This window comes from Nothobranchius furzeri, chromosome 4, assembly GCF_043380555.1.
Source record: "Nothobranchius furzeri strain GRZ-AD chromosome 4, NfurGRZ-RIMD1, whole genome shotgun sequence".
Classification (NCBI taxonomy): Eukaryota; Metazoa; Chordata; class Actinopteri; order Cyprinodontiformes; family Nothobranchiidae; genus Nothobranchius; species Nothobranchius furzeri.
In genome coordinates, this window is record NC_091744.1 from 72,584,157 (window position 1) to 72,610,878 (window position 26,722).

Here is a 26,722-nt window from a genome sequence, read left to right on the forward strand (position 1 = left end):
GTGTATGGTTCATGCGGCTTGTCTCTGCGGTGAGCCAATATTCTCCCAAACTGTAGGGGGCAGCATGGAGCTCTACGGCATGCATCCAACACTACACCATAGTACAAGTAAAAATTACTGTTGTTTACAACATGGCATTCCAGCATTTTTTAACAGTGTCCTCATCTTTTCCGACAGTGCGAGCTATTTCTCTCCAAGAATTATTAACATGTTGATCACGGTGATCTTTGAGAGCTAAATCATAAAAATGTCTGTATTCACGAACCTCTAACATACTAGTTCTTGCCAGTCCGCCATGTTTTTCCACGTCCGACTGTCCGCGTGGTTAGAAAATGTCCTAAGTGCGCGGTGCGGAAAGTTTGGGCCGTGCGGAGGCGCGGTGGAGGGGCGTGGTTGTTAAAATGACGCAATTTTGCCGCGCGGAGCCGTGCGAACATCGCGGACGCGTCAAGCATAAACCAAGCTTTAGTCACTATCTCCCAGATGCTCTTCGCTCTCTGGCCCAATCACAATTCTTGCACTTCCACATGCATAGGGTGTCACAATCCAGTTGACCACGCACCTTTTGCACCCTTGTACCGCACAGCAATGGATCATGGGTAATGCCCTTCACCCATGCCTAAAACTGATGCGGACTTGGGCGAACGGCATTACCCATGATCCATTGCTACGTGGGAAAAAAGTTTTTCTCAGTCAACCACACCTTTAACAAATTTCATTTTTAGACAAAACAAGTTGTCGTTTTTGGGCGGTGAATGAAGGCAAAGTAGAGTAGCGACTGTTTCTGGTTCAGAATGTAAAGAAAGCTTGTTTGATTAGATTTCTCTTCTCTTTAAATTAGCAAGAAACTCGCTGGTATTTAAGTTTTTATTAGTTTGTGTGGGGACGATACAAAAAAGTTAAAGTAATAAAAAATAAGCCATTCTGGTCACACTACAACTCTCAAGGCATCCAATACAGCAAGGAACTAAAATGAGGCTTTAGATCTGTACAACGTGAGCAGACAAACAGAAGTACACTGTGCTTGTTTGGTGAGAAGAACTTTAAAAGAGGCAACAGACTGCAGATTAGCACAGATTCAAAATGAATCAACCGTGATCAGATTACTGCCAATCAAGCACGTTCAACGAAAAAGTCAGAAAAGGGCAAACGGATTAAAAGGATACTCTGCCAATTTCTTTTCATGGGGACACTGCAGCTTAAGTCCACTAGGTGGCGACATGCCCTCAAGGCAACTGTTTGGGGCTGTTTCCATGGTGATGTTCACAAACCCAGTCTTTGTTTTGTTTCTTTACTATTGTGTGTATATGTTTCAACACTCTACGATGATCCTGTAGGTCTACAATCTCTCAACACGGGTTTTGGGTTCAGGTCTATGATGCAGCAAATGGAAGATTAGGAAGTTGCGCCGGGCGTTGGGTTGACATTCTGCGTGGCCGCTTGAGGAGCCACCTCAATGATTCGCGGCTTGTCAATGATGCGAGCGGTGCGATTTCCTTTCTCTACAATGCCGATGATCCACGCCTGATGGCCCTCGCCGTATTTAGGGGATTTGATCTCAGCACAGAAGCGAGCAGCCTGTTCCCGGGGCAAACAGATAAGCAGGCCTCCTGTAACAGAAAACAGCATAAGGTCGTCAGTCCAATATCATTCATGATGCAAACATACTGAACACCAGCCTTGCCTACAGCTTTAATATTGAAAAATCTAAATGGTGCAGAAAAAAAATAGTTGAGGAATGACGAATGGAGCCAGATCAGACTGTTATGGCGCTTACACATTAGCACTGGCATGGTTGGGGTTTGGTTGGGCTGGATGGCGCGAGTTCGGACTCGAACGGCCGGTGTAGTGCTCACATATAAATCCAAGGGACTTCTCAGGAATGCAGAAATCCCCGAGCCTGTGGGCGACGTTTAATACGCTCGGGAAAGTCCGCGGCGGGTATGAGCTGTGTTGCTTTTGGAGACTCTGAACCACATTACTTTACTAATTTGCTGTTTGTGTCCTCATAATCTTGTGCCACACACACTCCTTTCTCCCCTGAGCAGCTGTCTGCTCACCGGGGCAAGAGCTCCGGTGCAGAGAACAGGCACGCACATGCACACACACACACACGCGCGCACGCACGCACACACACAGAGAGCGCACCCACTTCTCTCGTTCTCACTGAGCGGCAGCTCTGTGCTACAGACAGAAGTTTACTCAACAGCATCCAGCATGAAAATGAATTGCACATGCAGAGGCAGTAGACGTAATTTCAGCTGGACAATCGGTCCGTAGCGTCGCCTCGGTCCCAGTCTGACCGCTGGGGAGAAGGTCTGAAAGAAAGAGTCGCCTCGGAACCGAAAAACGCAAATCTGACCTGTGTGTGAAACCAAATTCCAAGCCGACGCTAATGTGTAAGTGCTTTAATAGTTTCCATTCGGTCTTAACACCAACGTAGTTCAGTTTTCAGAAGCTGATGATCTACGGGGATTTTCACCCACAAATGTCTCTAGGGTTTGCAGAGAATGGTTTGAAAAAGAGAAGCGAGCAGATCAGTTTGAGATGGTAGGAAGCAGATGGACTAGAGCAGCATAAGACTGAGTGACCATGAAAGCATGGATCTACCCTGGCTGAACACGTGACTACCAAGGCGTTCCTCGTAGGGTTGGGGTGGTGAGTGTATGTTCATACGTTCTTTTACATGGAAAACTTATTGCAGTATTTTAAAACTTCTGAAACAAACATGTGCAGCATTTCCAAGAACCAGAAGTGAGCCACATCACAAATGAGCTCCAGGCTTATTTCTTGATATCTGGACATCTCAGATTAGATTACAGCAACGCCACTCTACCACTGATTCTGTTTGCGCTGCAACGTTCATGTTTTATCTCCACAAATAACTCAAGCCTGAAGGAGTTCTGCTGTGTGGTGGAGTTGCTAATGCTAACAGTTAGCTTCTACTACCGTTTCCTGGATGTTAAACCAACGACACCCTTCCCCGTCACGGTTACCGAGTCCATGAATGTTAAGTGACAGTGAGACGTAGATCTGTCACAAATTTTTTAAGCACCTTGAGTGGTTGTAGAACCCTAGAAAGCGCTATACACACACAGGTCATTTACCATTTTCAAATCCTAGCGTTTCACCGTCCATTTCCTATCAGAAGCTAACACAAGAGATAGGTGTAGGAGACTATTTTCATGTTCAGCCAGCATGAAAAACTCTGAGTGACCGATTATTATAATCAGAAATATTAAAAAGGAGTTGTAATGTGCCATGTCTTTAAAATAATTTCTGCTTTACATCCTGCAAGTTCACTCTTGTATAATATTTAAATAAAACAAACAAAGCATTCACTCCTTTTCTCATATATGTTCTTTGTTATTAGAGTTTCAGCAGCTTGCGACACTTATTTTGTAAAGCTGTTGTAAATTATTGTAAAAAGTCATAAATAAAATATACAAGGAAGAGCATAGACAGAACAGAACTAGGTACACATACCCGCAGGTACCAGTAAAGTAACCTAACGACCTAAACAAGTACCTGATGTTTCAGGGCAGGTGCCGTGCATGAGTCCAAACATGTTCCCACAGGCTTTGGACACGGCAGCCATCTTGGCAAGAACCGGCAGGTTGTGGATGACAAAGGACACCTCGCTCCGCTGTTGTCGTGCCAGTGTCTGAGCGTGGCCAAGGATGCCAAACCCCGTGATGTCAGTGGCTGCATGGGCATTGAAGGTGTGCATAAGACTGGCAGCTGCAACAGAGAACAAACAGAAGCTTAGATGTGCTTCAGGGTGATTAACTCACTGATCTGTAATTAGATTTATAGTTTATGGCTGAAATGTTGTTATTTAATAAACAATGTTGCAAAAACCATTATGTAAAACACGTATTTACTGAAATTTCCATGTTGTGTAGACAGCCCATGTAATATCTCACACCGAGTTTATTCAAAAGCTGCTGCTGCTTCTTACCTGTACGATTGAGCCGCGCCATGTTCATCATGGCTTCATGGTAGGCGAGCTCCACATCTTCCTGGGTCACCACCAGCTTGATCTTGTTCCACTTCTCAGGCTGGGAGATAAAGAAAGCAGACACAGTCCAGTCAGTAGTGTGTATCACAAGATGTTTCTCAAAAGAACCATCGCCAGAACTTACGATATCTAACCACTGGTGCACCGCTACGGCCACTTGTGTTCCCAGAGGTTTGGTCAGAACCAACACGTCCCCTGGCACGGCGTTGTCTGGCCTGAGAAATGGCACCATTATGGTGTTTTAAAGAGACACAAAACATGCAACGAGCAAAAATAAAACAAAAATCAGTAACAAGAACTCATTCCTACATGATAAACTCGTTGGGCTGGCAGACTGTTGTAGCAACTCCTCCCATCACGATCCAGGGGTTGAGCACCGTCTGTCCCCCTGTGACAGACGTGCCAGCCTCCTCTGAAGCGTCTTTGAATCCCTGAATGATCAGGGGCATCACTTTGTCTCTTTCCTGTAAAACATCAGAATACAGAGATTAAGTCCTGCTTATTACATGAATATACATTCAGCCGTTTTGTCCACCTCATCTTGCCGATGCAGCGCTCTTCAATATCAGCTGAACTCTTCCAAGTGTGAAAATTATGCATCTACATCACTGACATATTTGCTAAGAAGCAAACTTTGACAAATCTGTGAGGTGTCCTTTCTTGTTAAAGGTTCTATATCATGCTGGTGAGAGCTGAAGTCAGTTATCTTAAATACGAGTCGTTTTAATCTGCCTGAATTTTTACCCAGAAACAAAACAGTTTGTTTTCGGGGAAACTCAGCCCACCTACAACAGCATCTTAGGCGAGTCCGATGCTGTATTGGCCTTGGTGGTCCAGTGGTTTAGGTGTCCAGCCCAGCACTCTAACCACTGGACCACCACGTCTGTTACATGACAGCAGTCACAGTCCTAGATTAAATCTTAATACATATAAACGCTGCACACAGATAAGAACTAAAACCAGCAATAACAATATCACGTGGGAAAAGGTTCCAAATAAGTGGATTTTCCATGATATGGCCCCTTTAAAAGATTAGTGAACAAAACACTCAGTCAGCAGATTTCATTTCAGCCTGCATGAATCACAGCAAGTCACAAATTAAAATTTGCTATGAATTAAAAGAAAGCTGTAATAAAAGCAACACATGAGCACCTGATCTGTTTCTGTGAAACAAGCAGCTTCTGAAGTATTTTTTTCTAAAATACTGCCTCGAGTCTGTTTGCTCTGCAACGTTGATGTGTCTTCTCCTCAAATAACACAAACCTGAAGGAGTTCTGCTGTGTGGTAGAGTTGCTAATGCTAACAGTTAGCTTCTACTAAGAATGGCCAAAAATCTATATTCTGATTTATTTTGAAGCGTGTGCTTTCTGCTCTCCTGATTAATTTTTCATGTTGTTATTTTGCTCATAGAAGCTAGGTTTTCAGTAGTGAATAACTGCAGGTTAAATGATGCTTTGCTGTATTTTTTTTCTCAGTAATGTTAAAATAAGGTTGGAGGTTTATCCAAGTTTATACCCTTTTGATTATTGTACTCACTGCCTGTGTGTGCATGTGTTAAAAATACAAACAGCATTTTATGGAATTAGCGTTAACGAGCTACTAACGCAGTTATAGAAATGTACGTTTATAACTCATTTCAGATTCAAATTAGTTTTATCATGACTGTTTATCAGTAATCTGACCTGCTTAAGGGGTTGTTGTTTATTTTGTTTATTCCAGCAGGTGTATTTTATATAAATGATAAAACCAGTTTACCTTGAGGGATGTTAAAGTCTCCCAGTAAAGCACAGGAAACACTTCAGATAAATCTGAAAGTCTAAACATGTCGGATGTTGGGCTGGGTTGTTTGTGGATGTTTTATTACCTGCTAGAGCTGCTCTCTGGAAGACTAAAGTCAGCAAACACACCGACTGCAAACCAGTTTGTTGCCATGGTTACGCATCATAACAAATGCTCTAAAAGTGAAAAAAGCTTAAAAATAGCAGTAAAAATCCTCCAAGCTTCACAGCACCAGAAACAGAAAAGTAAAGTGTCCAAAAAAATACAGTTTTTCTTGAGAAACTAGAAGGAAAAATGCCCAAGATAAGGCAAAACTTACATATAGTCAACAGAGCTACTCCAACATGCAGCCACCCAGAGCAGCGCAGTTCCAGAAAAAAATCCTTGTTATTGTGTGAGAAAAAAAAGTGTAGAAATTAAAATGGACTTGTGTTAATAGGGAAATAGCTGGCGAGCCATGTTTGCGCATGCGCCTTGAGCGGTTCTGGTGCTGTTTGGGCCGCAGCCGTTCGCTGTGCTACTTCAACAGTTATCTCCTAGTTTTTGTCTGGCTTGCAGGCTCTTAGATTCTCACACGAGGGGAAAATCGGCTCAGGTTGTATACTTATTTTTTGCACAGGCATTTGTTTACTGTGAAGTAAAGTTGAAGTGCTGAAGTTTTGAAAACTTATTTTGAATAAAACTTGAAGAATAACTGGCAATTGCGTGCTCATTTTAAGAGGTCTTTCATATTTTATAACATGCTATTTGATATAATGGTTTACAAACACAAAAGAGTAATTTATTAGAGTACTCGATTAATCGATAAAAGATTCGATAGAGTACTCGATTACGAAAATATTCGATAGCTGCAGCCCTAGTCTAGTTATAGAAATGTACGTTTATAACAAATATTTCAGATTCAAATGAGTTTTATCTTGAATGTTTATCAGTAATCTGACCTGCTTAAGGGGTTGTTGTTTATTTTGTTTTTTCCAGCAGGTGTATTTTATATAAATGATAAAACCAGTTTACCTTGAGGGATGTTTAAGTCTCCCAGTAAAGCACAGGAAACACTTCAGATAAATCTGAAAGTCTAAACATGTCAGATGTTGGGCTGGGTTGTTTGTGGATGTTTTATTACCTGCTAGAGCTGCTCTCTGGAAGACTAAAGTCAGCAAACACAGAGACCGCAGAAAAAAGGTCCTACTCACTCCAGATGGAACTTATACTGAAGTCTGAAAGGTTCTAGCCTTAATAATAAAGCATTTTAAACGATGCACCTGAGCTGTAACTACGGTAACGCAAGATTCCATAGCTTTACCATAGTGACAGTCTATCATAGGTGACAGACAGCGCTCCATAGGGAGCCTAAGTCACGTCCATCTACTTCCGGACCACGGGGCCCCAGAAAAACAAAAAAATGAATGCAAGTCAACGGTGCTAAAGACGCTATTTTCTAATTCTGCTTGTTATGTGCCATGGATTTCACATATGATGTCCGTGAAGATGCATTTTAATACCAAGAACGAGCTTATTTTCGAAATGGGGGGAGACGTTATTTTAAGTTTTGTGTAATAAGTCCAGGACTACAAATGCGCTTTATGAAAGTGACATCATCGAAGCAGACACAGAGAAAAACAGAAGGGAAAATGGCAGATTCTGTGGTTTCGTCATATATGCATTGTGCTGATGACAGATTTCAAGTCATGCTAACATCAAACTTTAACAAGCTGATAAATTTCAAAGTACGTGACTGGCGTGATTGAAACACCCATCGTTGGATTACATTTAAATTGAAGTACAACATGTGTGTGTGATCCAGGACGTAAGGCAAAGCGGATTAGAAAATTGCGTTTTTAGCCCCGTTGACTTGCATTCATGTTTTCGTTCTTCCGGGGACCCATGAGCCGACTGGGAAGGGAAGAGACCTAGGCTGCTTATTGTAGTGAAGTAGGAAGTACAGATAGTGGCTTTAAAAATTAGTGAAGTAAAATTAAAAAGTAGACCTGAAGAAAATAAGTAAAGTACAAATAAAAAAGCTTTACATATTATATTATATTCAATAACTTCATTACTTTTTAAAAGATTTATTTTTTGTTTGCATTTTAAATTCTGTCATCCTGTCCCTCTAAACACGATTTAACATAAAAGGAGTCATCATCAGGTGTACCTCTTATGCATAATAATGATCGGATCACAGACCAGATGTTTGATGACGTAGAAATATATTAATAAAAAGATATCAGAACTTAAAGAAGATGATACAATCCTCTTCAGACAAATAACAAACCATTTGACATCAAATAAATTTCTCTTTGGTCTTGATGCTCATATAGCAGTAAAGGTTATAAATTTAAACAGAGATTTCAGTTTTCCTGGTAGTGTTTAATCAAAGAGCAATGTGACAAAAACTATAAGTTACTTAGAAGTTAAATACGTACAAAAAGATAACCTGCAGTTGAGCCTCTTGACTTTTCTGTTTGCTAAATCAAGCCAAATGACTCTTCTATTAGCTGATGGATTCATTTTTAAAAGTAAACAAGTCAAAATAGTTTGTTCACTTAATGTTATTAAAGTTATAACTTATTCACTGATGAAAAAGTGGCATTTATTTTTATTTCTGTCAAACTGGTGCAGAAATAAAGATCAGTCCCTTCTCCAGACACCACTAATGTACACGGCAGATAGCATGTAGGTCTAGTTAAAGAAATGTACGTTTATAACTCGTATTTCAGATTCAAATGAGTTTTATCTTGGCTGTTTATCTGTAATCTGACCTGCTTAAGGGGTTGTTGTTTATTTTGTTTTTTCCAGCAGGTGTATATAAAATGATGTATATAAATGATAAAACCAGTTTACCTTGAGGGATGTTAAAGTCTCCCAGTAAAGCACAGGAAACACTTGAGATAAATCTGAAAGTCTAAACATGTCGGATGTTGGGCTGGGTTGTTTGTGGATGTTTTATTACCTGCTAGAGCTGCTCTCTGGAAGACTAAAGTCAGCAAACACACCGATTGTAAACCAGTTTGTTGCCATGGTTACGCATCATAACAAATGCTCAAAAAGTGAAAAAAGCTAAAAAATAGCAGTAAAAATCCTCCAAGCTTCACAGCACCAGAAACAGAAAAGTAAAGTGTCCAAAAAATACAGTTTTTCTTGAGAAACTAGAAGAAAAAACGCCCAAGAAAAGGCAAAACTTACATATAGTCAACAGAGCTACTCCAACATGCAGCCACCCAGAGCAGCGCAGTTCCAGAAAAAAATCCTTGTTATTGTGTGAGAAAAAAAAGTGTAGAAATTAAAAAGGACTTGTGTTAATAGGGAAATAGCTAGCGAGCCATGTTTGTGCATGCGCCTTGAGCGGTTCTGGTGCTGTTTGGGCCGCAGCCGTTCGCTGTGCTACTTCAACAGTTATCTCCTAGTTTTTGTCTGGCTTGCAGGCTAGTAGTTTCTCACACGAGGGAGAAATCGGCTTAGGTTGTATACTTATTTTTTTTGCACAGGCATTGTTTACTGTGAAGTAAAGTTGAAGTGCTGAAGTTTTGAAAACTAATTTTGAACAAAACTTGAAGAATACTGGGAATTGCGTGCTCATTTTAAGAGGTCTTTCATATTTTATAACATGCTATTTGATATAATGGTTTACAAACACAAAAGAGTAATTTATTAGAGTACTCGATTAATCGATAAAAGATTCGATAGAGTACTCGATTACGAAAATATTCGATAGCTGCAGCCCTAGTTAGGTCTTGACTGTCATCCAGAATATTTGATCACAGATGGTTTTCTGCTCAACATCTGACTCCTTAAACCCAAACCAGGTTTGTATAACTAACATTACCCCATCTGCTTTATGGGCACGTCTTCATCCATGCGCTCCATGCTGTTGCAGCTGCTGCTGCATTCGTCCAAGACATAAGCAGCTTGACAACATTCATGCACAATCGCAGTTGGATGACAGTCAAATTCTCTACCAGTGGCTAAATTTATATCATATCAACTATATACCAGTTATACCGCGCATTACTAGCGTCTACTAGTCCAGACATGCTTTGCTCTTTCCTGGATGCTAAACCAACAACCACCCCTGTCGCGAGTCAAGATAGGTGAGCCCATGAATGTTAAAGAGCAAGTCACCCCCAAATCAACTAGTTTTTGCTGATAAACCATATAAACAAGCGTCTAATTGTGCCGTAGACATGTGAATTCAATAATTTGGCACTTTAGTGCATCTTAGTTAATATTTAAATATTCTGCCTAAAACTGTCAGTGTTGCATAGTCGTCAGGTAAAAAATCTGCAATGCATTTGAATTTAAATCCACCACCGCTATTGGCTAAGAAGTACGCTGTGATGTTAGCTGGCACATTATGAGGTCACAATGTCATTGTGAGCCTGTGTGTGTGTGTGTGTGTGTGTGTGTGTGTGTGTGTGTGTGTGTGTGTGTGTGTGTGTGTGTGTGACTCTGGTAGGGGGTGACTTGCTCTTTAAGTGACAGTGTGATGTAGATCTGTCAGGCTTTTCTGATTAAAGCATTTTCTGTCTATTTTCTAACAGAAGCTAAAGCAGGAAATAGGGGAAGACTATTTTCACCAACATAAACTCAAGAGTAATTGATTATTTTCAAGTTTGTTTGAAAAAATCCTGGACATTCTTTATATCAACAACGATAATAAAAGTTAGAAAGCTATAATTTTCGTTGCAGACTCATTTCATCACTTTTTGATCATTAGAAAATGTACAAGCCCCATCTATCTTACTTTCTCTGACATTCTGTTGCTGACTCCCAGAAGCATCAACATGTTGTCACACTCCGTCACTCCCATGGCGTACAGGTCACTTAAAACATTGGCACAAGCAATTCTTCCCTAAAAACACAGAAACTGTGAAAATGAGGCACAGAAGTATTTTTTCATGTTTAAAATTACATCCAACTCCAAAATAAAGACGTCTCCTTTTGTCGTGTAAACCACTATTTAGAAAAAAAAAATCCATACCATCATGTAGGGGTCATCCACAATAGGATAGATGTAATCTGTTGTCTGGACAAGAGAAAGCCCACCGTGTCTGAGAGGGATGACACATGTGTCCATGCCTATGCCTTTTTAAAACAACAATGAAAAATGAATGCAGCGTTTCCTAAACAATTTGCAAAAATAATAATAATAATAAAAGTGCAAGAAAAATACCCTCAAAGTCAATAATGTCATGTTTCTTAAAGTATTATAAAAATAACAAAATTCACAAAAAGAAATGTCTCTGGAGTGAGTGGGACACGCCCACTTATGTACTCGAATGTACAAAATACATTATTAAGGTAACAAATTCATAACCAGCTAATATTTTCTGTCATGGATGAAAAAGATCACTAAAACGGAAGTGTCTGCTGTTATAAAACGATATGATCATTATTACCTAACCGAGGCATGACTGCTCCCAGGAAATGTTCATCCTCTTGGTAGTGGTTCTCCTGTAAGGATTCTAGCAGCTTCTGTAACACATCTTGTGGTACCTGTGATAAGTTTAAGGATTTTTTTTTCTGTTTAAAAAAAAGTTATGATAATAATCCACTGAAATATTTAGAGACAGCCAACCTTGCAGCCCGTGCCCTTGAGCTCTGCATAGCGTGTGAGCCTGAAGTTCTTGTCCAGCTCGTAGCTTTCAGGGTTAAAAGGCTCCCTCACAGACATTTCTGATGAGATACTGGGTCCTCACCACTGAAATGAAAATAACCACCCAAAAGTAGATGGGGGGGAAAGGACTGAATGAATTCACCTCTATGCAATGCCAAAGCATTTGTCTGTATTTTCTTTAATCAAGTGACACAAATATGGTTTAATAAAGCAGAGCTCAAAACAATATAAATTTTGTCAAGCTTACATAATTTAGAACAAAAGTATCAATATCTGGGTGCTTTTTAAATGATAATCAAATGGCATTGTCAAAATTCTCGTAAGATGGTAAGTAGTCTACAGATTGGCATCAGCATAGTTTTATTATTATTTACAGTAAATAGATATGTTATTCCATAAAAAAATTGAAATCAATGAAAAAGAGATATATTTTCATCATCTCTAATTATCTGCGACTCGTTTACATAGGCAATATTTTTATCCATCCACATGATATTCTGATTCATACACAGAACTATTGAATTTACTAACAAAGCTAAAGATCCTTATGTCAAAGTGGGTGTATTTTTTAATTTAAAACCAATAGAAAACTCAAGTAACTCATGTGTTAATTAAAAAAATAAAATCTAGTTACTCACTAGTTTATTCCAATTTGCTGTTAAAAACACAATAAGTTTCCCAAGGGGCCTGTTTTGGTTCTGACTGGAGGCGTGTTCAAAACACAAAATGATCCCACGTTCATTCAACCCTTATGCCAACACTCTCAGTGATTAAATTTATTAATGCAAGCTACAATATGGATCATACACGGAGGCTGATTTAAAATATGTGAGGCCATCGTGTTTGTTGGACCTCTACGTCTCCGTGTTGTGCTGAAATGCATGTTTTTGAGTCCCTGCTAGCTGTGGTTAGCAAACGCTGATCCATGCATGAGGTGATGAGCTAAATCAGTTGTATGTAACAAAGAGCCGCTAGCGTAATCGAAACACAACTAAAACACACACTTTGCACACCACTACTGAAATGTAATTAGTCGTGAGGAGCCACTAAAGTAGCTCCTTACACATATAAGTTAAAAAGTTGCAGTAGAGCGCCGAATAAAAATGTCGGCGGCGGAAAATTTTAACCCCTTCATCTCCCTCGCCATGCGATGTGTGCAACATCAGCGTTAGTATCACTAGAAGAGCGCTCAATGTCCTACTTGTGCAAACTCTGAAATGATATCATGCAGTATACGTGATTATATTTGCCCTAGGTGAGAGTTTAACGATGAAACTGGGTTATATTCTTGCAACATTTCCCCTTTAATTCTTCAGAGCAGTTTATCCTTACCAGCTTCACGTTAGCGGTGGATCCCGACAGAAGAGCGGGGACGACACCAGAATGCACGAGACTGCAAACGGGCGCCCTTAGATAATGCCTGACTAAAAATTACACATTATTATTATACGTTTACTTTAAAATATGCGATTAAAAAGGAAATACCATGCAATATTGAATCTATTGATAATTTGTCGTTTCAACGGTTACATTTTATCTCTACTGATAAAAAATGAGTTGTTAAACCAAGGAGGAAATTAACCAGATAACAATGGGTCCTCAGCTTGCGCGGTGGCCGCGTCGACATCCCCTTTAACAAACTCAAAAGTCTGGCAACATTATTGATACAATGGAGTGTACCTTTAATTTAGTGTTTTCCCTCCTTTTACCCTCAACAGTAAACTGTCCATGTAAAAACAAAGTCATACTATATTTACCTCATTTCCTGACAAGAAATGAGATCAAGATCTGTTTTCATATTCTTACAATAAAATCTTTATTTTATGGCAAATCTTCCTTCAACATGAACAAAGGAGAAAAAACATGGTTGTGACTTGTTTCAATAATTTCAGTATTATTAACTGGATTTCAGTGTCATGATCGTCACAAATGTATCTTTTTTTAATGATAAAGACACTGAAATATGATTTCTACCCAGAGAGAACGCCTCATTATTTAGCATGCTACATATTTCATACATTAAATCGTCATTTTAAAAACACCCTGGTTCCCAAACCCATTAATCACACAAAAGTTTTTTTTAATTGACATCTTTTCTCGCGTTTATTTTCCCTAATTCTTCTCTGACTTTATTATGAAATCTAAATATTTCAGAATGCGTTGTAACTAAGGTATTATATTAGAAGATGTTACAGTCAAGCATGTATTCATGTGTATTTACAGACCTCAATTTTGTCCATTAGTTGGTCTCTCATACAATAGCCTGCAACAAATCAGCTGCTGCAACATCAGTATTTATTCAAATGCACAGTGAGCAAATTTATAAATAAAATACATGATTTCATCAGAGGATTGAAAAGAACAGCTTTAAGATGCATACATAAAATACTGAAAATAAATATTTACAGAGGACTATTGTTTTTTACATTACAATTAAACCAATCAATGTAAAATTAATTATAAAAAATTAATCAAATATGCATCGCTTTTGAGTATAAGGTTTGCAAACAAGGTGGATGCTGCACATTACACCCATTGAACCACTGGTCACTTAAAAGGCACAATCCACAATGGAAAAACCTCTTTCGAGATGAGTTGTCCTAACAATAATTTAATGCTGTTCATTTTTACAGCATTATGCCTTGTTCGATATGTCTGATCTCCATTATATTGGCAAATTTTCTTTAAAGGTGTAGAACACTGAAATCCCACTTTTAAGATCTTATTTTTTATTATAATCGGCCACTCTGAGATGCAGGCTGAACATGAAAAAATTCTATGCCTAGCTCCTGCATGCAAACTAGATGGTGAAAACTCAACGATTTGAAAAGACTGACAGATCTACATCACATTGTCACCAAACATTCATGGGGTGTTTCTTAATGTGAAGGAACTTTGACTTGACGTCTTGGTCCTGCCCCGGTTGCCTAAGAGAAACATCATCAGGAACCGCCAAGGTGTGTTCCAATGTTCATGTTCTACCGAGGCATCCTAGCTGAGCTGAGCAAGGATACACGGGAGGTGCCTTGTAGCCTGGCCCTGGTCAAAAATTTCCCAGAATATAGCATATATATATATATATATATATATATATATATATATATATATATATATATATATATAGTTGCCTATAGTAGTTGCAGATTCGGTTGCTAACAGGTATAAGTTGCTTACATATGTACACAATTTAAAAAGTATAAGGCTTGTTATACGTTTATATTGAAACTCATACGCATAAAATATAACGTTACCTCATGTATCACGTGACAAGACATGACCGCCGTGGAAGTTGTGGTCATGTCATGCAAGTCTGTTCCATTTAACCGTTTCCTTTGCCCAAGGAAGGACAGTGTCCTCGTAAGCGAGGCCAGGCTCCTTGACATTGAGAAATACCCATGGACTCACCCATCTTGACCACAACAGGGAAGGCTGTTGTTTATTTAACATCCAGGAAACAGCAGAGAATGTATTGGCTAGTAGAAGCTAACTGTTAGCATCAGCAACTTCACCACACAGCAGAACTCCTCCAGGCTTATATGGAAATAAAAATCAACGTTGCAAAGCAAACAGAGTCAGTGGTAGAGCTGTTTAGCTGTCCGAATTTCAGGAAATCAGACTCCAAAACATGCCGTCTGAAGCTCAGCTGTGATGTGGCTCACTTCTAGTTCCTGGAAATGGTGCATCAGTGCACCCCAAGTACGACTAATAAGGCATTCATTCCTACTGCAAACATATTGATTGAATGAGTGTTCCACACCTTTTAGGCATTTGCTTAAACCGTGAACAATAAATCACTTATTTTATTTTATTACATCAGTATTTCCTGGCACAAAATTCCAGATCCAAAAGGATGTCAATCATGGACTGCTCATTTAACACAATGTAAACCATATTTGCTCATGATGGATGCTTTCTCGTTTGGCCCTTTTATTTTCTTTTACCCATTTTACCTAATAGTTAACAGTTGCAAAATGGCATAATCCAACACTTACAGTTAGAGAAATAACGAGGACAAAAATAATCAGCTGAACTCCAGCCGAGGCAGCTGTTGAATCAACACGTTACATTCTTCAGTGTGTGTTCGTCACATTCAGGTTTCTTATAATCACAGCCTGTATAGGAAGAAAATATTGTTAGTATATAATTTAATGCTGTGAACTATAAAACAAAACAACAGCGAATTTTATGTAAGCATGTGTGGCAAGTAGAGAATTTAGATATTTGACAGCTGTGGCTACGTTGTAAAGGTGAAAGAGTGAAAACGATGCACGTTGTGAAGATAATTAGCTGACATTTTGGGAAGCTGCATGAAAATGTCAAATGTCAGCGCGAAAGCATGCCATAGCCTGGTGAGCCAATGAGGGAGCCAGAGACACCAATTTGTGGGTGTGTTGTGACAATGGAGTGAGGAGAGGTGAAGCCATTATGTGCTCTGAGGGGGGCTGATGAAAAGGTGATGTAAGATGAAGAACCAGTGCAAATGTAGGCAGTTTTGTGTGAGGTTCTTACTGGTCGATGGTCCAGTTGAGCTTTCCTCAGCTTCTGCAGCATCTATTGACCCAATAGAACAGCTTTCGATATGCAACTTGTTTATTTTACTTAAAGAAAACAAATGACTGCTTCAGACCTCGTTTCAGCCTCCTCCTTGCAAGTTTGATCTGGTCTTGAAGGATCTGCACCCAATCTCGAGGCCCTGGCAACTTCTCTATTCTGTGATTGGTGCAGTATTTTTCTGTAAACACTGGCCACAAGTCACTCAAATAATTAGAACATTTGTCTTTATTATGCCAGCAACAAAGAGTGAATTGATCTTGTTTTACCTTTAATTGCACCCACAATGTTTTGGTCCAAACCCTTACGGTTGTCATTGAGCCCACGTTTCCTTTTGCCATTTGGCAGAGAGTTGGCCAGAGTAGCGTCATCAAAGAAGGCACACACCTAAGGACAAAACACAGCTCCTGATCTTAGAAGTATGTTTAATTTTTGCTTTTTAAAATCCCAGAAGCGTACCAGTTTGCGAAACAGCAAGCTGCCAGAGCGGGTATAATTTACTAGGATGGAGTCCAGTTGGGCCTTGGAGATGAAAACATCATAGTCCTCTGCAAGACGAACGTCAGACTGTGAGGGAGTGAAAAGGAAATATTAATCATTATGGTAAAGTTATCAACCAGGAGAGGTGATTAAAGCAGTCTTTATGAAGGCATCACCACCTTTAGCATTATAGCTCCAGTACTGTGAATGTAACTTTAAAATTTAACTTCCTGAAATCTTTTCAAATAGTTTATCATCAGAGTTTAGCAAAGGAAAGAAAAAGCAGACCCTCCCTCAGAACTCTGCCTCTTAAACAGGATTTGTACTTTCATCAAAAACCTAATCCTAAACATACATTGTGTCCTCTAGTGGAGGATCTAGGTCCTGCAGGTAGTTAATGCCAAAGAGTTCAACAGTCAAATTTTAGCCACAGACTGAACCCTAATCAACACCACTGAGCGTGTTACCTCTAACACTTGATGCTCCTTTGGTTGGTTCAGGGGAGGATCGTGTGTGTTGCTGACCTGAGGTGGCTGCGCAGACACATTACAGGAAATCAAACCAATGTTGAGTGCTGATGAGTCTAGTTTCTCACAATCCTCCCTCCTCATGGACTCAGAAGTAACTGGTTTAAGCACTGAGGAAGATGTGGGTGCCCTTCTGGTGCTGTACACACTGAGTGGAGCCACCTTATAGATCGGCCTTCTCTTTTGGGGTGTACGCCGAGGAGAGGAACCTGGACCAAGGGAAGGTTGGCATGGTGATCCTGCCTGTTCTTTCTTTTCAAATGGTGCTATGGAGGAAAAAAAATCACAAGAATAAAAGATTTCCTTTAGGTTGTCCATATATTTTGTATAAGATTCCTCCTTTCTGACCTTTTTGAGTTTGCATCAGCCTCCTCATTGCTCTCAGTTCCTGGAGTATAGCCTCTAAGGTGTCTTTACAGTTACACATGCAGCAGGGGATTTCAGGCACAGCAGGAGGGAGCACTTCTCCTGCAAAGTCAGTGTTGATTTGTTTAGTCACTGTCAGCTTTAACATGTCCAATGTGCTTTCATGCTGACGTTGACCAAAAACTTAAGAGGAAATTGAAGTTTTTGCAAACATTTTAAAATATAATGACCTGAGATTCAAAGATTCCCTACCGTTTGTATTACTGGGTTTGACTGAGTCCTTTAAGCTGCTGAGGCTCCTGGAGCTTTTGGACAGGGTGCTATGACCACAGGCTTGACCGTTTAGAGTGGGGCTCGCTATGGATGAAGATGCTGGCTCAGGGTCCCCCTCAGAGCTCCAGCTGCGGTGACGATGTGATGCAGGAGATGGAATTTGTGTCTGGTGCAGGCTGTTCAGATCTTTATCCTGGGGCTCCTGAGGCAAGCTGTTTGACTCACTTCCAACCTGTTGATATGCCCTCCCAGTCTTATCACTCAGAAGTCTCATCATACCCGTGATTTGCCTCTTGATCCCCATGCTCTCATCAAGCCAAACTGCATTTAACAGAAGGTGGTTAGAGCATCATTTTGCAGTCATGCAATATATAAAAAAATAATCAGAATACCACCAGGTACAGCTGCATCATTAGCTCCCTCGTTGCCATTCTTGCAACTTGCAACATATGAAGGGTCACAATCTGCACATAAAATTGTTTTTTTAATAACAAAATAAGAAAAAATTGCAGCAAAACTTGTGATGCAAAGTGTCTGCAGACTGGTGTGCTCTGATGTAAACCAGCCCCCCTCCCATCCATGCACAAACCACCACCTGTAGGTATGAAGTAGTTTAGAGAAAGGTATTTAGTAGCAAAAAATAATATATAAAAAGCTTCGAGTCGCATGACATAAATGCGCAACAGATGTGTACGTTTTTGATTAATTATTCTTCTTTTTGAAAAATTTAAACGCCTGGACCATGTGAGGAGAATTTCTGTTTCGTTTTCTTGTTTGAAAGGTTGGCTCTTGGGGATTTATTTATAGAAAATCGATGCACAGACTGGGTATTGTCGTGGCCATCGCTTTTGTCTCTGCTGCTGGCACACGGCGCCAGACAAACACCCAGACACATGAGCGCGTCTTGTTAAGGTCTCGCTTTCATTCAGCAGCATTACCTTCATCCGTGACCAGTTTAAAGCTCTGGGATTTCCTTCTCCGCTTCCGTTCTCCAAACTCCATCCTCAACGGGAATATCCAGCAAGTCGTGCCGTCGGATTTCGCTCCAAGACAAAATCTGTATTTTTTTTTATTTTTTCACTCAGCACAATCACTGTCCGTCTGCTTCATTAATCAGTTAGAAAATTCGCCTATTCTTGTCATCGGAAGATTTCCCAACGTTTGGGTGTAAAATTCTCCAGGAATAAAAAATTGTGGACATGCATCCCCTCTCCCAGCATGACGGCGGTCCTTCCCTTTCGCCATGTAAATACATTAATGACTTTATTATTAAGAATTCGTCACATATCCCTTTGCGCCACCTGATGGTATCCTTTAAAAGGTCGAGCACAAGGCTTTTGCCACTGGACAACAAACTGAAATCTAAGCAAAAGCAGTCAGGTTGAAGGAGCTACAGAACTTTTTAAAAGGCTTTTTGAATTAAACTGGATCTAAAACGCTGCTCACAACAGAATTTACTTGTTTAACAGCATAAACATGATGTGACAGAAAATATCTAATGTGGCATAAAAAGGTCAAACTCTATTGAGTATTACAGGAATCCAGTGTTGTCTGTCAAAGTTTGGAATACCTAGATATTTACATTTACTTTCCAACCATTTTTCCTCTAAATGTTCTCCAATTAAGTCTTTTTTCATGCCACTACTGTTGTCTTTCTTTGAGATGTGTCTAATTTGAAACACTTTTGGAGGCTTTTATGTAATTTCGTCTCCTTTTGTTATTTTTAAGCGTTTCAATTTTTTTCAGAAACACACACACACACACACAATGTACAACTGCATCTATACATAAATAATATAAATAGATGCAGCTGTACATTTTCATTTAATTTTACTGTGTTATCTTAAGAAAATTCAAATAGGTTTATATATAATTTATAAATTTGAGAAAATCTGATACAACTAGTGTAGCTTTATACTTTTCAAATTTTAAAGTTTTTAGTGTAAATGAAATCTTCTTAACATAGCCATATAGGTTCATACCAGGTTCATTCTAGAATAAAACTGTTCATTCCAGAAGTGTCGCATTTGGGAGTTAGTCTTTTATTTTGAAAAAAGGAAATGAACTTTTTAAGGCTCTTATGTTGAATTTTTTGTTTCCGTTTTTAAGCCCTGGACGTCAACCTTTTTCTACATTTGATGTCAACACTCTTCAGCTATCCGCAAAAGAAGACATTTTCATAATATTCTTCTGAAATGGATATACTTAAAGCTGAAATAGCAAGAAAGAGAAAACTTCTAGAGGAAAAAGAGCTCATTGATGTGAGTATTTTGTGGTTTTTAATCTGCTTTTGTTAGCCTAACATTTAGCTTTGTTAGCTAGCGTTGAGTTAGCTGGAAGTTTGAAGTCAACACTTTCCATGATTATTGCTTTTCTTACTCTCGTCGGTGCTCTTATGAACTCTGCACACGTGGAAAATAACGTTACATGTATAAATTTAAATGTGTCAGTAAGATCTTTACGTTGAACGTAAAAAGCGGATCTTGAAACGTGCTTCAGTCATTTTTGTGTAACGCGTCTTACTACCTTGTTGCTTTGAATTTCAAATTAATTGTGTGTTGTGTTTCTAAACTAAACGAATTATTTAGCTTGTTCTCTGTCAATTGTGATTTTTTTTAAATCGGGTGGGTTATTGCACATTGTTTCTTGGATAAGAAAGAGAGCAAACGTTAGCATGTAGCTTCTTGTTGGGGAGTTCCTGTGTTATTATGTTCCTTTAACTGCCCTACAGGTTGAATTTTCAATAGGATTAAACATATCAATCAACTTTTTCTCAACAGGACTCCAAAAAATTCTTCAAAAGAGCTGATCTGGCTCGCAAGGAAAAAGAAGAGTACTTCAAACGCTGTGGATTAAAGGTTAATGTCAAGATCAGTTTGCATTACTTTCTCGAACACGCTCCATTACATCTAAATAACTGTATTCCTATTATTTTTTTCTTTAGGTCATTGTCAATTTAGGAATTTTCCTAAGACTAGTTGTTAAAGATCCCTTTCAGCACAACAATTGAATGAAACTTGGTGGAGTTTGTTACACAGTACATGAACAGTTTGCTTAAAAACAAAAGGCTAGGACTTAATGTGCAGGTCTAAATCAGTATCTGTGTTTACTGTGCTGTTTTTCTGCGACCTGCCTCTGCTGCCTGCATCTGTAGGTTCAGGCAGAGACTCCCGAGAGCCAGGTATGGGATTGTTGAGTGAAAGTAGTAAACAGGTTGCATGATGAAAGGATAAACACTCAGTGTCCCAAATGCTTCCGCTTCCTTGGCATCCTCTCAGAATGAAGTGGCATTTCATTTGATGGGGACTTTTTTTCTTGGAGGACATCAGTTGATGAGGGTTGTGAAAATACAAGTTCTTGCAGTTTATGCCAAACTTAATTGGCATTTTTATCCAAATAACTAGTTTTTTATTTTAAATCCAACAAAGTAAATGCATATTATCTGCTTAAAATTATTGAGCTGTACCTAAACACACTTCCTCCACTTTAACCTTTCTCAGAACAGTTTATAATTTTTTGTTTTGTCCCAGAAATACTATTAACAACCCCAGTATATAATGTTTTTGTGAAGTTCTAAAATATTTTTTTGAAAGGCAGGGTAACAAGGAAAGGAAGCAACAAATGCAAGCTAAAGTGGGACACAGCCACTCTCTGGATTTCAGCATGGTGTACTGGGCTACAAAGTCAAAGCTCTGCTCTTTATTTTGCAAATTAATTTGGACAGAAGCTGCAATATTTAGACCAAGTTCAAGTGTTTTCTTGTTTTGTGTTATTAGTTGGCCACACATTCCAAAAGTTTCATAAAAAAATTGCAATTCTGTTCAAGTTTTTTAAAGCTTTAAAACACTAAACCCTTGAAGTGATTCTTCTTCTTCATGTGTTTTGTTTATTTGAGCAAGAGACATGTGTTTTTGGTTTTAAGAAGGCCTTTTGTCACCATTTTATTGTTTTGTTTTTTAGATTGGGCTTCTGAAACCACAACCTGACAGTGCTGTATTGCATGAGTCCCTTAATGCATGATGTTGTTTTCCAGTCATCTTTGTTTTAAACTGAACTGTACATGTTTTTCCTGCAACAAGTGTTAGAATGTGCAATGTTCAGACCACATCTAATGAAATCAATCTGATTACAGCAACACCACATTATGACATAAAGATGAACATGTGAATGTTGCTGAATCAAGTTTGATGGCACATATTCATTTCAACACTTTTTCTACATATTTATTTATGTAAATGTTGCAAGAAAACACATTTTCAGTGTTGTCTCAACTGTCTTTCATTAATGTTGGTATGTTTGTTTTTTCATTTTGTCCCTAAGATTGACAAGAATGAGGAGAATGAACCCTCTACTTCTTCTAATCCAGTATTGGAGCTGGAATTGACCGAGGAGAAGCTGCCGATGACTCTGTCCCGACAGGAGGTGAGCAAATTCGAAACAGCTTGTAGGTATGGACAATATATCGACATCAATATCTGTATCGGCCGATGTTAGTCATTTTTTTATCGGTCCGGTAATTAAAACCGGGCTGATAATGACAACCGATATTTTTTCTATCACATCTCCCTTTGTTTGCCTGCTTCAGAGGGTGAGGGGGTGATGTCAGATCAGATCAAATCAACTTTATTTATATAACACTTTTCATACAAAAAAAAAAACAGCAACTCAAAGTGCTTCACAGGTGGCCCCATAGATCCCATATTCCCATCCCAGTCCCCCTCCCCAAGTATAAAACAATTGACAATTGCAGTTCCCCTCCCGCAACCAATTTCCAAGGTGGACATACACTCACCCACACACTCGCACACACGCACACACACACACACCCCCACATGAACAACAGAGTAAACAATAGGCTGAGTTCAGATGGGTCAGGTAATGGACGACACGTTATCAGCGGAGCCATCTGCCTTGACAGCAACAGATCCACGGCAGCAGCCAAGACACCGGCCCATGACGCCCAGGGAGGGAGGGCGGAGACCTCCACCACTGCCCGGGCACTGCCCGAGGAGCGCCGCCAACCACCGGCCCCAAGGCGGAGGGCTCCGCAGAGGAAACACTGGAGGATTAAAGTATAGAACTGTAAAATAACTGTAAAAATGATGTGTAATTGTTTAGTCATGAGAACAGTGAATGTAATCATCTCAGAAGCATAAATGTGTGTGTACATAATAATGTAAATTCAGCTTTAATAATATTCATTTTATACAAAATTGCTGATTTTATAAGCATCCATGTCAGTATATCAATATAGGCAAATATCGGTTATCGGCCATAACAGTGATATTGATATCGATATCGGCCCTAAAATTTCATATCTCTCTACTTGTCTTTTTTTCCCTTAAACATTGAACAATAAATATTTTCTTATCGGTTTTTGCAGGTTATTCGACGGCTTCGAGAACGAGGTGAACCGATCCGATTGTTTGGAGAATCCGACTATGATGCCTTCCAGAGACTGAGGAAAATTGAGATCCTCACCCCAGAAGTGAATAAGGTAGGATACGAAGCATTCATGCTACAGGTATTAGAATAAATTAGCACCAAAACGTCCTGAAACTCTCCGATACATTTCCCTTAAATGTAAAACTTCATCTTCCTCAAGGATAAACAAAGCTGCTTAAGTGTTTTAATAACTTGGTAACTATTCTGCTTGATTTCAGGGATTGAGAAATGACCTGAAAGCAGCCATGGACAAACTTGACCAGCAGTATTTGAACGAGATTGTCGGTGCAACGGAGTCGGGGGATGTGGACACACAACATGACCTGAAGGTTCACGAAGAAAACACCACTATGGAAGAGCTGGAGGTACAATGCTCAACGTATATGATGACATTTACTGAATTATGTATTTATGTAAATAATGCTAAATGACATTTAATAAACTCTGTTGATTAATGCTGTATTTATTGTCACCCCAGGCTCTTGGGAAAACGTTGGGTACAGGCGATGATAGTGGAGATCAGGACGTTATCGCCAAATTTTTAAGGGTAAAGCAAAAAAATAAAAAAAGGTGCTTATGTTCATATCTAGAGGGAGCTGTTGGGTAAAAATATTTGCAACATTACTGAGATTTCTATTCATGTGTTCATTTTATTAGTTATGAATGAGTAAAGCATTGATTATTACACATCAGATTTAGTAAATATGTTGCGTCAGTAATCAAATGTTTAGTTATTTGATTTAATGCAACCTTTCAAGGGTACGTCATATGTGTGTGTTCTAATATTTACATATTCTACTTGGGTTGTAGTTTCTTCTTGGTGTTTGGGCCAAAGATCTGAACAGCAGAGAAGACCACGTGAAGCGCAGCGTTCAGGGGAAAGTGGCCAGTGCCACACACTCACAGACCGAGTCTTATCTCGAGCCTCTCTTCAAAAAGCTCAGGAAGAAGGTGAAGCTTTAGAAGGAGGGAGATAGCAAAGCAAACTCTGCCGTGAGCTCACCACAAGTGGAGTCATTCATTTGTTTTTTAATCATCTTTCTTTCAGAATCTACCAGCTGACATTAAAGAATCCATCACAGACATCATTAAGTTCATGTTGGAGAGAGAATATGTCAAGGTCATTTAATATTACAATGTCTTTGTTGCCATTACTAATAAATCACGGCACGTTTTAACGACTTCCAACAAATTTCATCCCAGGCGAATGATGCGTATCTACAGATGGCCATTGGTAACGCTCCATGGCCTATTGGTGTGACTATGGTTGGTATCCATGCTCGTACTGGGCGTGAAAAGATCTTCTCCAAACACGTGGCCCACGTTCTCAACGATGAAACGCAGAGAAAATACATTCAGGTGAGTCACCTTGTTGGGTCGGCGTTCGACTTCAGAGTGTGGCTCTTCTTAATGTGTTGGGAGATCAACTATTGTTTTATTTTTGTTACAAAATGTTAATTATGAAAAATGCTATTAATGATGTGATTCACTGAAACCCCATTTTTTAAGGATTATTTCTATTATAATCAGTCACTCTTGAGTTTTTCATGCAGGCTGAACATGGAAATAGTCTCCTACACCCATGCCCTGCATCAGCTTCTGATAGAAAATAGAAGGTGAAACTCTAGGATTCGAAAATCCTGACAGATCTATGTCACACTGTGAACTTAACATTATTGACTCATCCATCTTGACTCACGACGGGGAAGGCTGTTGTTGGTTTAGCGTCCAGGAAACCGCAGAGAATGTTTCAGCTAATAGAAGCTAACCATTAGCATTAGCGACTCCACCACATGGCAGAACTCCTCCAGGCTTGTGTTATTTGTGGAGATAAATCATTGGCCTTGCAGAGCAAACAGAGTCAGTGGTAGTGCTGTGTTGCTGTTAGCCAATCAGAGGCGAGATGTCCAAACATCAGGAAGTCTGAAGTTACGTTCTCCTCCAGCTGACTTCTATGTCCTGCTACAGGGGCACTGGAGCTTAAAAATACTAAATAAATAAGCGATATCAAACAACTCCAAATATAGACACTAGATGATGAAAATGAAATTTCTTGTAAATATCTGTATTCATTAATTTTTTGTTGCTACAGGGATTGAAGAGGCTAATGACCATCTGCCAGAAGCAGTTCCCGACTGATCCATCCAAGTGTGTGGAGTACAACGCTCTTTAATAATTGAATTTATCGGACTTTTGAACCAAACACACAGTCACAGTAAATGTTTTTGCTATTGCAGAACAGAAGTTGTGACAAAATCTTTGTTTTACATGTTTGTCATATTTAACACGTTTGAGTAAAGCGAAGGTTAACTCTGAGTGGTTGTGTTAGCCAGCAGGAATGTTCCACCTAAGAGAAATTTCTGTAGTTTGGCTTCTTTATAAATCAAATCAAGCTTTTTCATGTGCATAAAGCACCAGGAAGTGTAAGTTTTATTACACCTGTAATATTAAACAATAAAATGGATCATGCTTAGTTTTTTATCGTTTTGTACATTTTCAGCACATTCCACTCCAGTTAATGTACCACTTTACCGTCTAATGTGAATAGAAGGGCTGCACAATGTATCGCAGATATATCGTTATCGTGATATCAGCATGTGCTATATGCATGTCACAAAGAACAGATAAATATCGCAATGGATGGTCAGCTCAAATGTTTAGTACACATAATGTATTCTGTCAATCAAACAGAAGCATGATGTTTTTTTAACAAATCAAATCGAGCTCTTCACCCATTTGGCCAATTGGGTGGGTTCTCGTAGGTAAGATGCCCGCCCCCGACACCTAATTTAGATGGTTAGCAACCACCCGAGTTAGCTTTGTTCCGCTCTTTCTGCTGATTCTGCTTTTCCCGGGATCCACTGATTGCCTTTTCTTGTTCATTTTCTTTTTCCCATTCCTCTCATCTTTTGCTTTTCTCATTTTTATGATTTTTTGTCATTTTTTTTATTTCTGTTTTTGATTTTTTTGTTCCTGAATTAAGTTTTTATTTATCACAAGTAATATCGTCATCGCAATATTAATCACTTATCGCATATCGCAGGTTTGCTAATGTCGTTCAGCCCTAGCTTATAGTTTTTCTTGCGTCAGCTGTTTCTTCCATAAATACACTTTGTAATTGCCCAGATCTTTGTTGTTTCCTGCAGCTGCACTGCTGAACGGGACTATTTTTAGTCTCTGTGGGTTTCTTTGTCATTAGGAGTCACTGCAGCATGCTCTACCTAGAAATGTTATTAATCACAAGTAACACATTAACTAGATTAAAATGAAGAAATCTGTGTTTTTCATAAACACGACTGGACAGAATTCCAAAAGCTTATTCAAGCTAAAACTGCAACGAGTGGCTGCTTATCGAAGCCTTTTAGCAGTTTAAGATCGTAACATCCAACGTCACATGCTGACCTTATTACACTGCGTAACCATGGTGATCTGATCTGCTTCTTGGAATGATTTTATGTTCTTTGCAGCCTGAGACCACGTCACCGCCGTTTCAGTCTGTCAGCTCTGCACACATAACTGGAGGCTCATCTGGGCAGGTTGACGGTTTGGCAGTGAAAACACAGCAAGCTAGTGTTTTGTGAACTCTCAGGATAAGCCACGGGAAAGAACGCAGGTTTCTCTTCAGAGTTCCAGCGGAAAACCCATTTGATGTAAACAAACTGCCTT

At 39.3% G+C, this 26,722-nt stretch overlaps 3 protein-coding genes across 6 annotated transcripts; 1 reads left to right on the forward strand and 2 right to left on the reverse strand.

The window, feature by feature from the left end:
* Nucleotides 1-853: 853 nt before the first annotated feature.
* Nucleotides 854-12,838, reverse strand: sephs1 (selenophosphate synthetase 1). Of its 2 annotated transcripts, none has more exons than XM_015964699.3 (10): nt 12,747-12,838; nt 11,376-11,498; nt 11,197-11,293; nt 10,779-10,882; nt 10,542-10,649; nt 4,331-4,485; nt 4,146-4,236; nt 3,962-4,061; nt 3,529-3,741; nt 854-1,610 (listed from the first exon to the last, which is right to left on the reverse strand). In XM_015964699.3, the coding sequence occupies exons 2-10, from the start codon at nt 11,469-11,471 to the stop codon at nt 1,396-1,398; spliced, it is 1,179 nt and encodes a 392-aa protein (XP_015820185.1). In that variant the 5' UTR covers nt 11,472-11,498; nt 12,747-12,838; the 3' UTR covers nt 854-1,395. The 2 variants fall into 2 exon arrangements, with proteins under 2 accessions (XP_015820185.1, XP_015820186.1); XM_015964700.3 differs by lacking the exon at nt 12,747-12,838 and adding an exon at nt 12,053-12,701.
* A 1,505-nt stretch (nt 12,839-14,343) lies between these two features.
* bend7 (BEN domain containing 7) lies at nt 14,344-19,373 on the reverse strand. Of its 2 annotated transcripts, XM_054733647.2 has the most exons (11): nt 18,550-19,373; nt 18,007-18,075; nt 17,591-17,932; nt 17,321-17,440; nt 17,135-17,238; nt 16,913-16,978; nt 16,425-16,532; nt 16,235-16,352; nt 16,042-16,155; nt 15,924-15,965; nt 14,344-15,526 (listed from the first exon to the last, which is right to left on the reverse strand). In XM_054733647.2, exons 1-11 carry the CDS (start codon nt 18,611-18,613, stop codon nt 15,468-15,470), a joined length of 1,206 nt encoding a protein of 401 aa, XP_054589622.2. In that variant the 5' UTR covers nt 18,614-19,373; the 3' UTR covers nt 14,344-15,467. The 2 variants fall into 2 exon arrangements, with proteins under 2 accessions (XP_054589622.2, XP_015820189.3); XM_015964703.3 differs by having other exon boundaries at nt 16,913-17,238; nt 18,550-19,371.
* A 69-nt stretch (nt 19,374-19,442) lies between these two features.
* Nucleotides 19,443-25,529, forward strand: prpf18 (PRP18 pre-mRNA processing factor 18 homolog (yeast)). 2 transcript variants are annotated; one of them, XM_015964704.3, is made up of 11 exons: nt 19,443-19,872; nt 20,392-20,469; nt 20,766-20,792; nt 21,932-22,033; nt 22,995-23,108; nt 23,275-23,421; nt 23,535-23,603; nt 23,867-24,007; nt 24,105-24,176; nt 24,260-24,415; nt 25,149-25,529. In XM_015964704.3, the coding sequence occupies exons 1-11, from the start codon at nt 19,807-19,809 to the stop codon at nt 25,227-25,229; spliced, it is 1,053 nt and encodes a 350-aa protein (XP_015820190.1). In that variant the 5' UTR covers nt 19,443-19,806; the 3' UTR covers nt 25,230-25,529. The 2 variants fall into 2 exon arrangements, with proteins under 2 accessions (XP_015820190.1, XP_015820191.1); XM_015964705.3 differs by lacking the exon at nt 20,766-20,792.
* Nucleotides 25,530-26,722: the final 1,193 nt, after the last annotated feature.